The following is a 15,314-nucleotide window of genomic DNA, read 5'->3' on the forward strand; positions in this document are numbered from 1 at the left end:
ATGCCAATGGACTGTTGCAGTGGTGGCTGACGTGAAGCCTCATTCTCTGCTATGACATGCAGACTAATTCTCTGCTGACATGAAGACAGATTCTCTGTTACGGGACCTCCCTCCTCTGCCTGGGTGCTGGGCCTAAATATATGCCAATGGACTGTTGCAGTGGTGGCTGACGTGAAGCCTCATTCTCTGCTATGACATGCAGACTGATTCTCTGCTGACATGAAGCCAGATTGTCTGTTACGGGACCTCTCTCCTCTGCCTGGGTGCTGGGTAGTGTTGAGCGCGAATATTCGAAAAGCAAATTTTTTTCGCGAATATCGCAACTTCGCGATTTCGCGAATATTTCGAATATAGTGCTATATATTAGTAAAAACGAATATTCGTTTTTTGTTTTTTTCCCCCCCCCCACAAAATTACAGTACACATATAATTGATTGTTTCCCAAAGGTCCAACAGCTCAGATCTTACTCACATTGCCTAGAAAGTGATTGAGGCGCGAATCTTCGTAAGGCGATTTTATTAGCGCACATGCGAATATCGGCACGTCCCAGAACAGAGGCAAAGGGCTTTGCATTCATACATTAGTGAATTGAGTTGCGAATCTTCGTAAGGCGATTTTATTAGCGCACATGCGAATATCTACACTTGTCCCAGAACAGAGGCAAAGGGCTTTGCATTCATACATTAGTGATTGAATTGAGCTGCGAATCTTCGTAAGGCGATTTTATTAACGCAAATGCAAATATCTACACTTGTCCCCAGAACAGAGAGGCAAAGGCCTGTGCATTCATATAGTATAGCACCATATTCGCGAATACGTAGAACTTCGTAAAATTCGATTAACGAAAATTCGTATTTTTTATTTTACTTTCCACCTTACAGATTACATTGATCTGTACTCTGTCAACTACTGTCATCACCCCCCACTGTATCTCGATTGATTCCCAAAAGTCTCACATTCCCTAGAAAGTGATTGAGGTGCGAATCTTCGTAAGGCGATTTTATTAGCGCACATGCGAATATCTACACTTGTCCCAGAACAGAGGCAAAGGGCATTGCATTCATACATTAGTGATTGAATTGAGTTGCGAATCTTCGTAAGGCGATTTCATTAGCGCACATGTGAATTTTGCATAGCATATGTATTATGCGATGCGAAAATTCGAATTATCGCATATGCGAAATAATAACGAATTTGAATAATCGCGAATATTTTACGAATATTCTTTCGAATATTCACAAAATTTCGCGAATTCGAATATGGGACATGCCGCTCAACACTAGTGCTGGGCCTAAATTTATGACAATGGACTGTTGCAGTGGTGGGTGACGTGAAGCCTGATTCTCTGCTATGACATGCAGACTGATTCTCTGCTGACATGAAGCCAGATTGTCTGTTACGGGACCTCTCTCCTCTGCCTGGGTGCTCGGCCTAAATATATGCCAATGGACTGTTGCAGTGGTGGCTGACGTGAAGCCTCATTCTCTGCTATGACATGCAGACTAATTCTCTGCTGACATGAAGACAGATTCTCTGTTACGGGACCTCTCTCCTCTGCCTGGGTGCCGGGGCCTAAATATCTGAGAATGGACTGTTCCAGTGGTGGGTGACGGGAAGCCAGATTCTCTGCTATGGAACCTCTCTCCAATTGATTTTGGTTAATTTTTATTTATTTAATTTTTATTTTAATTCATTTCCCTATCCACATTTGTTTGCAGGGGATTTACCTACATGTTGCTGCCTTTTGCAGCCCTCTAGCTCTTTCCTGGGCTGTTTTACAGCCTTTTTAGTGCCGAAAAGTTCGGGTCCCCATTGACTTCAATGGGGTTCGGGTTCGGGACGAAGTTCGGATCGGGTTCGGATCCCGAACCCGAACATTTCCGGGATGTTCGGCCGAACTTCTCGAACCCGAACATCCAGGTGTTCGCTCAACTCTACTGTTAACCCTTTCCCGTTCTGTGACATACTGTTACAACACAGAACACTGGTAGCTTACGCACTGTGCCGTACATCATGGTGATGGATAGACCCACCTCATCGCTTGTGAGTGCTGGCTTTATGATACCATAGACACCCGACTTTCATTGGCAGGATTGGAGAAAATGACGAATATAAAGCACTATATTCTAAATATTCACAAATTCTCGAAGTGCCGATATTCGAGATTAAAATTCGCTTTTCGAATATTCGCGCTCAACACTACTGACCTACAGAATTAAAGAGTTGTGCCGTTGTATAATATTGATGAGCTACCCTCAGCTACCCTCAGCATAGGTCATCAATATCACCTGCTCTGGAGCGGAGTGAGCGTCATTGGAACCGGGAGTCTGCTGTTTCACACAGCAGACACCCGTGGCAAATGTCTGTGATCGGCGATATTGCCAACTGCGGATATTTAAGCTGCGGTGGTCAAATGTGCCCGCGGCATCTGAGAGGCCGAAAATGTGGAAGAGCGTACTTCCTAAGCAAGAACGCCTCCCCTCGGCAGAGATCGGGGGAAGGTGTTCCACGAAAGTAATCAGACAGAGCTTGTATTAGGCTTCTAGGCTCAATACTTGTATATTGCGAAACAGGCCAGCAGGTGGTAGCACTGAATTGTAATTTATCCATCTATGTATAGGGTAATGGAAAAAACTATATTACTCTATACCAATTGCAATCTATTCATTGCATGTTAGGGTTCACTTGGGGACCCAAAAAAAAATACACATTTATTTTATTTAAATTAAAAAAAAAAAAAATCTAATCACTCCCCTTTTCCCAAAGTCAAAATCAATAAAAAAATAAACATCATGGGCATCGCCAAATGCAAAAACGCTGGTACTATTAAAATAAAATAAAAATATAAAAATGTCTGATTTGCCATTTTTTCATCACTTCACGTCCCCAATGAAATTAAATAAAAATAAGTCATGCGCACCCCAAAAAGACCACACAATGTCCCTTAATACAGACCCCAGACTAGGCAAGCAGATACTTACCACCCCTGCAATCAGGGGCGTTGCTAGGGTCTCAAAAGATCCCCAACCCTCTAAGTCGCCCCCCTCCCCCCATACACCACATTTTGCTGTACTCGCTATACAGCAGCACATACCTGTCACATCCAGGGCCTCCAGGTGACGTCTCCTCCGATGTAGATCTTCTCTGTCATCATCTTCTCCATTTGGTCCGGACACTTCTCTCAGCCGCCTCGTCTCTGCAGAGTGTGACACACAGACATCTTATCTTCCTCACTTTTCTGTACCCCCAAATACTATCCTGAAGAAATTCCTCATAGTCACACCAATAGTAATTCCCTTCTAGAATGCCCTAATTAGTAATACTGCCCCCTACAGTGCCCCCAACAGTGATAACGCTCCCCAAGAGTGCCCCCATTATTAGAATAGCTCTCCAGTATTAATAATAACACAGTGGCGTAGCGTGGGTTGCCAGCACCCAGGGTAACCAAGTATTGCACCCCCCCAAACCTGTGACCACACCTCTTTTTACAGATAATATAGTAGATATCACCTGCAGTCCTACGTAACACCACAGATAACACGGTGATAACTCTCTGAGTACAGATAATGTAGTAGATGTCACCTACAGTCCTATGTAACACCACAGATAACACAGTGATAACTCTCTGAATACAGATAATGTAGTAGGTGTCACCTGCAGTCCTATGTAACACCTCAAATAACACAGTGATAACTCTCTGAGTACAGATAATGTAGTAGATGTCACCTGCAGTCCCATGTAACACTACAGATAGCACAGTGATAACTCTCTGAGTACAGATAATGTAGCAGATGTCACCTGCAGTCCTACGTAACACCACAGATAACACAGTGATAACTCTCTGAGTACAGATAATGTAGTAGATGTCACCTGCAGTCCTACGTAACACCACAGATAACACAGTGATAACTCTCTGTGTACAGATAATGTAGTAGATGTCACCTGCAGTCCTATGTAACACCACAGATAACACAGTGATAACTCTCTGTATACAGATAATGTAGTAGATGTCACCTGCAGTCCTATGTAACACCACAGATAACACGGTGATAACTCTCTGTGTACAGATAATGTAGTAGATGGGTGTGAGGCCCCAGAATTCAGAACACGCACAGAGTGACCTGAAGTCCGGGGTCAGGATGCGGCAGGGTGGGCCAAATTCTATATCCACCCTCCCATCACTACAGAACATCCAGGGTAATACAGCTCCCCATACCTCTTACATCCAGTGACGTCTCTTTGATGTAGATGTTCTCTTTCCTCATCTTCTCCTTTCAGACCTTCAGACCAGACGACCATTTTTCAGCCATTTCTCGTCTCTGCAGTTTGACAAACAAAATCTTAGTTTACTACTTTTCCATCATCCTCCCATCTTCTGGACAAATCATCCTACCACCCCCCAATACTGTGCCGCTGTGCTCCCCAATACTATGCTGCAGAAACATATAAACCCCCTGATAATACTAGTACCATGCAGATAGTGCCCTTCAATAATTATTGGCACATGGTGCCCTAAAATAACTGCGCCCAGAAAATAGTGCCCCTGACACTAATAGTGTAGGTATAACGTCTCCAAAAAATTATTGTGGTTAGCTGATACTGTGCCAAGGTGCCCCCACAGTAATAGTGCTCCCAAAAGTCCGACCAATAGTAATAATTCTCTGCTAAAGCACACATGGTAGTAATAGTGCTCCTACAGCGCCCCCAACATGTCCCCACTGTGACCCAGAAGTAATAATGCTCTCATAGTGCCCATACTAGCAATAATGTTCCCCATAGACCCCCAGTAGTAAGCCCACCATAATGCCCCCCAGTAGAAATAATTCTCCTTATAATGTGACAGTACAAAAAATGACCCCTTATAATGTGTGCCAGTGCAAAATCTACACCCTTTTAATGCCCCCAGTTGAGCTAATGCCCCCATAATTTTCAAGTATAAAATGCCTCTATATAGTGCCTCCAGTAAATGCCCCCATAGTGCTCGTCTCTCCCCTTCCTCCTAATGCCCCCCATAGTGTACCCGTATAAAATGCTCCATATATACTGCCCCAGTAGATGCCCTCAGTGTCCCCCATAATTTGCAAGTATAAAATACCCCTTCTTAGTGCCTCCCGTAGATGACCCCATAGTACTTCTTCCCCCTTCCCCATAGTACCCACAATAATGTGTCCCAGTATAAAATGTCCCTATACAGAGCCCTCCATATAAAATACCCCTTCTTTGTGGCCTCAGTAGAAGCCCTCATAGTGCCCCCAATAATGTGCCAGTAAGAAGTGCCCCCATAGATGCCCCCATAGAGCCACCCAATAATGTGCCAGTAAAAAGTGCCCCTAATAATGTGCCAGTAAGAAGTGCCCCCATAGATGCTCCCACAGTGCCCCCAATAATGTGCCAGTAAGATGTGCCCCCATAGATGCCCCCAACAATTTGCCAGTAAGAAGTGCCCCATAGATGCATCCCAATCATGTGCCAGAAACAAATGCCCCCATAGATGCCCCCCAATCATTTTCCAGTAAGAAGTGCCCCACAATCATGTGCCAGTAACAAGTATTGTACCATATAAAAAAATAAACACTTATACTTACCTCCATCAGGCTGGCAGCAATGCGATGCAGGCCTCTTCTGGCCTGTGTCCCACGCTGTATGGCTCAGGCGGCGCGATGGTGTCATTGTGCCACCTGCACCGGCCTCTGATAGGAGAAGGGAAGGGAGACGCCTCTTCTCTGCCCCCCAGCATCCATCTGTATCGCTGTCCTGAGGACGGCGATACAGATGACTATGAAGATGGAAGCGCTCATCTCCCTGTTCCCCGCCGCCGCCCCCCACTTGTCAGCAGGGCCGTGCCGCTTGGGGCGATCTCCTCACTTTGCTAAATTGGCGGTGCAGCCCTGATGGCGTCCCCTGGAGTTTTGCGCCCGACGCAACACCCCCCCCGCCCCCCCCCAACGCTATACCACTGAAATAACATCACCCCACTGTCCCATTTAAATAACATCCCTCCCTTCAGCTCTAACATACAGTCCCAGTTAAATAACTACAACTCCCAGCATTGGTCTGCCTCTCCCTTCATTTACCTCTCCTCATGTAGCAGACATCACCACAGCTTCTTCCCAGGACTTCTCCTCTTCACTGCCATCCTCTTCTGCACTGGTCACACGATGGTGACATTATCGCAGGTCCTTCCCAACCACTGTCTGTTTTACTGGTCACATGACATGTGATGTCATAGTGCATTAGATCTAATTGTATTGCCGTCCTGAGGACGGCAGGCAGGACATTCGGGGCCTGGGACAAAACACCAGGGGCCAAGGTCCTAAATGTTTTAGCCTAGCAACGTCCCTGTGGGCAGTGGGCACTCCTCTTCACTCTCGGTCGCTACTGCAGACAACTACTTCACATGGGGGGATCTTCAGGATCTTTGTGCCGGTGCCTGGTAGTTGAATACAATCGACTTCTGGGAGATGTGCGACACACAAGCAGAGGCAAGGGGTCCCTTTAAGAGAAATAAGTGTTCTTGTTTTCGTGATGCCAGTTGCAGTGAAGCCACAAGGGCACAGGGCCCATTTTTTGTGATACTGTAGATGGTAACCAGGTGTAGGAATGCCAGAGTGGTATAGGGGGGCCTAAATGTCCCTTAATGTTGGTGCACGTGTCACGGTGCTCCTACCTGGATACGCTGGACCCTAGGCGTTGTCGTCCAAAGCAGAGCAAAGCAGGTGATGAAGGGGATGAAGAAATAAATTGAGTCCAGACCTTGTTGATAGCAGCTTTACTTGAATAAACGTTTCTCCAAACAAACTCAGGCTTTGTCTTGGTTCCCAGCAGGCCTTGGCATTAACTGTGGCAGGAAAACTCCTCTCTACTACGTCTGTTGCTCTTTGGCTCTGCTGTGCTAACAGGATAGCTGTATAAATTAGCTTTAGCTGAAGGCTGCAACTTCTTTCTTGTAGTCTAAATTGGTCCAGGGAACTTTACTCCTGGGTTTAGAAGCTTCCAGCTTCTGCCTCCATGTCCAGCTGAGCTGAAGATGCTCCAGCTGGCTTGGGCAAGGCCACGTCCAGCAGGGACATGCACCTGTTGCACAACCTCTCTTGGCAGGGGGTAAACTAGACCTTCCCCTAGCAGGGGGTAACTGAACTGAACTCTAACTAGGACTCCTCCCTCCCTGCAGCAAGTGGGGAAAACGCCCACCACACCACAGAGGGGTGGGTGGGGTTTAGAATGGAAAGGAAGGTTCCACTCTAGGTACCTGTAGCTTTGCCATTTATGCTGCCACCTGCTGTTGAACCAGGCACATTGCACATAATAAGCAGTTACAGAATAGAGAATGCACATAGTGAAGAACCTGCAATAAATACGTATGATGACATGAGGTTAACCATAGGAGACAGCTGCAGGGTGCAGAAGTGGTAATGCACCTCTGGGGCATTACAGATGTTTTAGGTCTGTACAGGAATTTAGCCTGCTAATGTAGACAAGCATGTTTTCATTCACTAACAGCAAGCTGAGATCTTAAAAATGGTGAGACGGTAAAGGCTATGGACACCTTTGGGACAATTTTTTATTATTATTGCATTGTACTAATTTTGAGCTAAAATGTATCTTTTTTTCAGTTGGTCTGTTAAAAAACATCAGCCCCTTTTTCTGTTCAGGCTCAACATTCCCTTTAGCAGGTTCTGTGCTCACACTTTGTCCTGTCAGGGATCTCAGCTGATCGCTCATGTGACGCCTATCTCTGATCTCCTGACAGCTCCTAAACACTCATTATGTCTAGTGATGAGCGAAGTTTAAAAAAAATTGATTCGCCTGCTTCACTGAACTTCTACAAGAAAATTGATTTGTTACGAATTCATTTATAACAAATTGTATTCCATTGTATGTAACAGGCACAATGACAGGGAACGGCAATCGTGCCGCCCCCCCCTCACCATCATTTAACCCCTCAGATGCCGCATTCAGTGCTGATTGTGGTATCTGAGAGTCACATTCTCCCTATCAGGAGGTTAATCGGGTTAAAAGCAAAAAATGCTTGCTCCATTTGATCGCGCCATCTTGATTGAAGAAAAAACGCCAATTCACCGCGTCTGCCCAGCGTGATGACTTGGTGACGTCATTACATCAGCGCATGCGAGAGTTGCCGCATTTTCTTCAATCTAGATGGCTGTGAGGGCCTCTCTGAGATCAAATGGATGAGGTGAGTAATTTTTTTTTTTTTTAAACGCAATCTCAGGAAAAATTGACTTATTTCAACGAAACGCCATGAAATTTGGATTCGAGGTGAATTAAATGTTTCCTAAAATTCAGATCAAATTCCGCTTCGAAACTTTGATTTGCTCAACACTAATTATGTCCTAAACAAGTGTTTATGAGCTGTTAGCAGTTCAGAGATAAGGGCTACACAGGTCGGTCAGAGGAAGGCTGAAAGTAAGGCCTCTTTCACACTACCGTATGGCTATTTCAGTGTTTTGCGGTCCGGTTTTTACGGATCCATTGTTCCGTTTTTTTTGTTTCCATTGTGTTTCCATTTCCGTTCCGTTTTTCCGTTCCGTTTTTCCGTATGGCATATACAGTATACAGTAATTACATAGAAAAAATTGGGCTGGGCATAACATTTTCAATAGATGGTTCCGCAAAAACTGAACGGATACGGAAGACATACGGATGCATTTCTGTATGTGTTCCGCTTTTTCTGCGGACCCATTGACTTAAATGGAGCCACGGAACTTGATTTGCGGGCAATAATAGGACATGTTCTATCTTTCAACTGAACGTAAAAACGGAAATACGGAAACGGAATGCATATGGAGTACATTCCGTTTTTTTGCGGAACCATTGAAATTAATATTTCCGTATAAGGAACGCAAAAAACGACCCGCAAAACGGGAAAAAAAACGGTAGTGTGAAAGAGGCCTAAAAGTAAAAAATACTCACAGATCAGCTAAAACTTAACCCTTTATGACATAAACTGCTGAAATTTTTTAATAAAGACCAATTGGAAAACATTTTTGAAGGGCAATTTTCCTCATTTTGTAACTATGCCACAATTTAGAGAACGTACATTATAGTCATGTGACTGACCTGCCGGCTGTTTTCTGCTGTTATCAGGAGCTGGAGAGTATAATCACACAGATGATGCACGTCGCTGAATATCTGGAGTGGGACATCACCGAGCTCAGTCCTGTAAGTGACAACTGCTCCCGTGTAAGATGTGGGGATACCCCTTTAAGGATCATCACAATCAGTCACTTCATTAATCTTATGTTATGTTCTAAGTGTAGCAGGCTGAGCCTATAAGATATAGCAGTGCCGAGTCAGTGCTGAGTAGTAGAGCTAACTTTATCAGATCAGGTAGGCATGAGTTTGTCGATGTATCAGAGATAAATTAATTGGATGTAGCAGATTTGAATTCTATCATGCCAAAGCCATACCAGATGTATAACAGTGAAGCTTGTCATATACGGCAGGACTGAATATTTGCTACGTTTAGCAGGGATATGTAATCTAATGTGTCAGAGCTGAGTTTCTGAACTGCAGTAGAGTTGTGTTTGTCAGATGCCTGTGAGTTTATCAGATGGAAATGAATCAAGTTTATTGAATGGAGCAGGGCTGAGTTTGCAGATATAGAAGAGTTATACATTTTTAAGACTGAGTGGAACAAAGTTTTTCAAACAGAGCAGAAGAACAGTATGTTTATTATATGTAATAGAGCTTAGTTTATCCAATGTAGTAGTGGTGAAGTTATAAAATGAATCTGTACAGCCTACATAAATGATCAAGTTTAGACTTCCTGCAGCCACCATTAGGGGGAGATCAAGAGCTTGCTGCATACTAATTTAGTATTGAATTCAATGTATAAACAGTACGAAGGAAGCTCCTGAGCTCCCCCTAGTGGTGGCTGCAGGAAGATATAATTTCATCATTTAGAAAATCAGTGCATCAGACTAGGGCAAGGTCCTAAAAATACTCAATGACAAGCTAATTGTATCTAACTTGTGTGACACTCTCCATTTCTGATGACAGATTCTCCATGAAATGATGGAAGAGATTGACTATGACCACGATGGGACTGTGTCACTGGATGAGTGGATCCAGGGAGGAATGACCACCATCCCGCTCCTCGTTTTACTTGGGTTGGAAAATGTAAGGATTTGTATGGTTTAATAGATGCCATTTTAAACAAAAACCATAATAATGAGCTTATATAATGTACTGTAACGGGTGTCCTGCTAGCTGACACTGGGAAGCCCCAATTCGAGCAGACCCTAAAGTGAAAAATTTCATGGACACTTGCTTCCTTCTCAAGTTCTTAGTAAAGAAATAAATATAATGGCATGGCACATGTATTAGAATCCCTCCAGCAATGAGAGGAAGTCCCAGTTCTGAATAGATCCATCAGAGCTCTTCTCCTGTTTTGTATCTTTCTGCTCTCCCCCTCCCTTCTATCAGTGTTAGAGATAGCAGCAGGGAGGGGGAGGATGCTGTACATGGCAGATAAGGGTTTGGTGAGGAAGAGAGGAACCAAAGAGGACAGGTCACACAGGCTGTAGGTAGGGAGGAATGGCAAAACCACACAGGGTGTGTACAATTTTAGCAAAACTGCAAAAACTCCATAGCAGACTCTGCAGGAGGGGGGAGAGGCGTGAGGCCAGTTTAACAATCGTGGTAAGCTTTTCTGGCAGGCTACACGCTGCGGTTTTTGTCTGGCCGCCTCTCACCATGTTTGCCATGCTGCGACCTGATCTCTGGCCTGTCCCCGTTATTGTGAATGAGGCCAGGGCGGACATCCGGCAGCACACATGTGCAAACGTTAGTATGGATCTGGCTGGCTGTCCCCCTGCCGGAACAGATTAAAGCGAGTATGAAAGTAGCCATACCCAGTCTTCCGCATAATGAACTGTAAAAGAAGGAATAAGTCCAGGAGTGAATCTGTGCCAATGCTTGAGAGCCAGTGAAGACAGCAGCATTGTGGACACACAGACCTCACATCCAGCATGTGATATTGGGAGGGACACAGCCAGACAAAAAAATCTGACACTAAGAGCAGGTTGTAGACTGAATATCCAGGGGTCTGAAAATGAAGAAATGAAGACGGCAGGGGGAGAATCGCATGGACTAAGTAAAGTGTAGAGACAAAGAAGAACTCCTCTGGCAGACTCTGCAGAGGGAGGGAGGGGGATTACACGATCCTCAGCTATTTATACTCACGGTAACCACTAACATAGGTAAAAATAATGTTTTCAACGTCAGAGGCGCACAGAGCTAATAATTAGGCCAATTTTCTAGATATCCTATCATCTAGCTGAATGTGTGGTTCTCCATTGGTCATAGTATAATTTACATTGGTAACTGGTGTAAATCATACTGCAGATCAATCTCAGCTCCTAACTGGTGTATATATGCTTTACTAGTGCAAGGACTGCCAGAAGAAGCACATTTGGTGGATCTATCTCTGTGCTGGATGCATAGGGCTTACGGGATCTCTAAACAGGAAGTTTTGAGATATTGGTGTCCAGTGTAAAAACTGCGCAATTGTAGCTTTTTTATAACAAAAAAGAAAAAAAGTCACCGAAAATTCAAAACTTGATTTAGGCCCCTTTCACACAGGCGTTGCGGGAAAATGTGCGGGTGCGTTACGGGAACACCCGCAAATTTTCTGCCATTGTAATGCGTTTTGCACTCGCGTGAAAAAAATTGTGCATGTTTGGTACCCAAACCCGAACTTCTTCACAGAAGTTCAGGCTTGGGATCGGTGTTCTGTAGATTGTATTATTTTCCCTTATAACATGGGGAAAAACAAGCATTCTGAATACAAAAATAAAATAAAAAATTTAACTCACCTTAGTCCACTTGTTCGCGTAGCCCGGCATCCCCTTCTGTCTCCTTTGCTGAACAGGACCTGGGGTGAGCATTAAATACATGAACCGGACCTGTGGTGACGTCACTCCGGTCATCACATGATCCATCACATGATGTTTTACCATGGTGATGGATCATGTGATGGAACATGTGATGACCGGAGTGACATCATCACAGGTCCTGTTCATGTAATTAATGCTCACCCCAGGTCCTGTTCAGCAAACCCCTCCAGCCCTATTGTACTATGCATTCTGTATTCAGAATGCTATTATTTTCCCTTATAACCATGCTATAAGGGAAAATAATAATGATCGGGTCTCCATCCCGATCGTCTCCTCGCAACCGTGCGTGAAAATCGCACCACATCCGCACTTGCTTGCGGACGCTTGCAATTTTCATGCAACCCCATTCATTTCTATGGGGCCTCCGTTACGTGAAAATCGCACAATATAGAGCATGCTGTGATTTTCACGCAACGCATAAGTGATGCGTGAAAATCACCGCTCATGTGCACAGCCTCATAGAAATGAATGGGTCGGTATTCAGTGCAGGTGCAATGCGTTTAACTCATGCATCGCATCCGCGCAGAATACTCGCCCGTGTGAAAGGGGCCTATGGGGCCTGTGTTACGTGAAAATCGCACAATATAGAGCATGCTGCTATTTTCACGCAACGCATAAGTGATGCGTGAAAATCACCGCTCATGTGAACAGCCCCATAGATATGAATGGGTCGGTATTCAGTGCAGGTGCAATGCGTTCAACTCACGCATTGCACCCGCGCAGAATACTTGCCCGTGTGAAAGGGGCCTTAAACAATAGGTTATTTTCTGATGACGCATTCCCTTTGCCCCTTAGGGATGTTGGGACTTTAAAGATGGTGCCCACTCAGAAGATGGTGCCTGCTGTTTTACATAATGCCAATCATGGGCGTTCAACCACTCAGCTGCCATCGTCAATTGTGACACGGCAAATGGCTCCCCCATGCTAGACAATCACTCTAAGGGGATTTAAAATAAGTGAGAAAATAACATTAAAAAGAGTTTTTGAAAATGAAAGAAATAAATTAAAAAAAATTAAAATTCATATCGACCCATTTCCTCATATTAAAAGTATGGTGCCTGCTATTTTACATAACGCCAATCACGGGCATTTAACCCTCTAGATGCCATGGTCAATTGCGACAAGGCAAATGGCTCCCCCATGCTAGACAATCTCTCTGTGGGGATTTAAAATAAGTGAAAAAATAATAATCCCATCACCCCTATTTCCTCATATTGAATATAAACAATTAAAATATAAGCATCATTAGCATCACATTAGCAAAACCAAATGAACTATTAATATATAAATGTATTTATCCCATATGCTGCAATGGAAAAAATCTAAAATCAAAATGACTGATTCACAATTTTTTTTGTTGTCGCTTCTAGGGTTGAGCGAACCCGAACTGTAAAGTTCGGGTTCGTACCAAACTTTACGGTGTTCGGCACCCGAACATTTCAGTAAATGGGAACGCCTCTATGTTAGAATATACCATCAGATTTGAATTAGATCGTGAAAACTCAGATCCGACAGTATATTCTAACACTGAGGCGTTCCCATGGTGATGGGGACGCTTCAAGTTAGAATATACTGAGAACTGTGGACTTAACAGCCCCCTGCTGCCTGGCAGCACCTGATCTCTTACAGGGGGTTGTGATCCGCACAATGAGGGGTTAATAGTGCGGATCACAGCCCCCTGTAAGAGATCAGGTGCTGCCAGGCAGCAGAGGGCCAGACCCCCCCTCCCTCCTCCGTATTAAAATAATTGGTGGCCAGTGCGGCCCCCCCTCTCCATATTATAATCATTGGTGGCTAGTGCGGCCCCCCACCCCCACCCACCCCCTATTAAAATCATTGGTTTCCAGTGCGGCCCCCCCTCTCCCCCTTCCCCTAATTAAAATCATTGGTGGCAGCGGAGCGGCAGTTCCGATCGGAGTCCCAGTTTAATCGCTGGGGCTCCGATCGGTTACCATGGCAGCCAGGATACTACTGCAGTCCTGGCTGCCATGGTTACTTAGCACTTTTAGCAGCATTATACTTACGTGCGCTGTCACTTACCAGTAGGAGGAGCGTCCGGCCGGCCACAGACAGCGCAGGTAAGTATAATGCTGCTAAAAGTGCTAAGTAACCATGGCAGCCAGGACTGCAGTAGCGTCCTGGCTGCCATGGTAACCGATTGGAGCCCCAGCAATTAAACTGGAACTCCGATCGGAACTGCCGCTCTGCTGCCACCAATGATGGGGGGGGAGAGGGGTTGTTAACCTTTGGCCACTGCCACCAATGATTTTAATTAGGGGTGGGGGGGAGAGGGGAGGCCGCACTGGACACCAATGATTTTAATAGGGGGGGTGGGGGTGGGGGGAGGCCGCACTGGCCACCAATGATTTAATACTGGGGAGGGAGGGGGGTCCTGAGGGGTTAATTGTGCGGGTCACAGGCCCTGTAAGAGATCGGGTGCTGCCAGGCAGCAGGGGGCCGTTATGTCCACAGTTCTTAGTATATTCTAACATGAAGCGTCCCCATCACCATGAGAACGCCTCTGTGTTAGAATATACTGTCGGATCTGAGTTTTCACGGTCGTGAAAACTCAGATCTGAAAAAGCTAATACTATTATTTTCCGTTCTAACCATGTTATAACGGAAAATAATAAAGTGAAGTTCGGGTCCCCATTGACTTCAATGGGGCTTTGGTTCGGGTCTAAGTTCGGATCAAGTTCGGGTCCTGAACCCAACTCTTTTTTTTAAAGTTTGGCCGAACTCCCCGAACATCTAGGTGTTCGCTCAACTCTAGTCGCTTCACCTTCCTCAAAATTTTTGTGATTAACAAGTCCTACACACTTCAAAATGGTAACAATGAAACTACAGAGTGGTCCAAACAAAACAATTTTTTTTTTTCAGCTTCCCACTACATCATATGCAATATTAAATGGTGCCATAAGAAAGTACAACTTGTCCCGCAAAATTCAAGCCCCCATACGGCTATAGGAACAGAAAATTACAAACTTGGCTCCAAGAAAGCAGGGAGTGAAAAGCGAAAATGAAAAACTAGAAAATTGCAGTTAGAAGGGGTTTAAGACAATAGCAGTAAAGGGACTTAAAAATTAAAATTTTTAAAAAAAGTATAAGTGATTATTATTTTCTTCCAATAAAAATATTCTGAGTGATAAACTATAACTTATTAGCTAATTGTGTAAATGCATCTTGAATAAAAGGTTCACATTTAGAGACTCACAATTTTATCAGTGACTCGCATTTTACCTTAGGTCCACTAGATGGCGCACAGAGCCTATGGAATACACTGATAACTGGCGTATGAGATATGAGATAAACAGGAAGAAAGGAAAGAAGGGCTGGGAAATTTAATGTGTATGGGATACTTAAAATTTGGCAGATTTTGTGTCAAATTCTGTGTA

General features: G+C 44.5%; 1 protein-coding gene across 1 annotated transcript in view; it reads left to right on the plus strand.

Moving 5' to 3' along the window:
* Positions 1-15,314, plus strand: part of DGKB (diacylglycerol kinase beta) — a 638,462-nt gene that overhangs the window by 176,261 nt on the left and 446,887 nt on the right. The window contains exons 8-9 of the mRNA XM_044295049.1: positions 9,107-9,181; positions 10,022-10,141. Coding sequence (XP_044150984.1) covers positions 9,107-9,181; positions 10,022-10,141 — 195 coding nt within the window. The remainder of the gene's footprint in view (positions 1-9,106; positions 9,182-10,021; positions 10,142-15,314) is intronic.

Source organism: Bufo gargarizans, chromosome 5 (assembly GCF_014858855.1).
Source record: "Bufo gargarizans isolate SCDJY-AF-19 chromosome 5, ASM1485885v1, whole genome shotgun sequence".
NCBI lineage: Eukaryota > Metazoa > Chordata > Amphibia > Anura > Bufonidae > Bufo > Bufo gargarizans.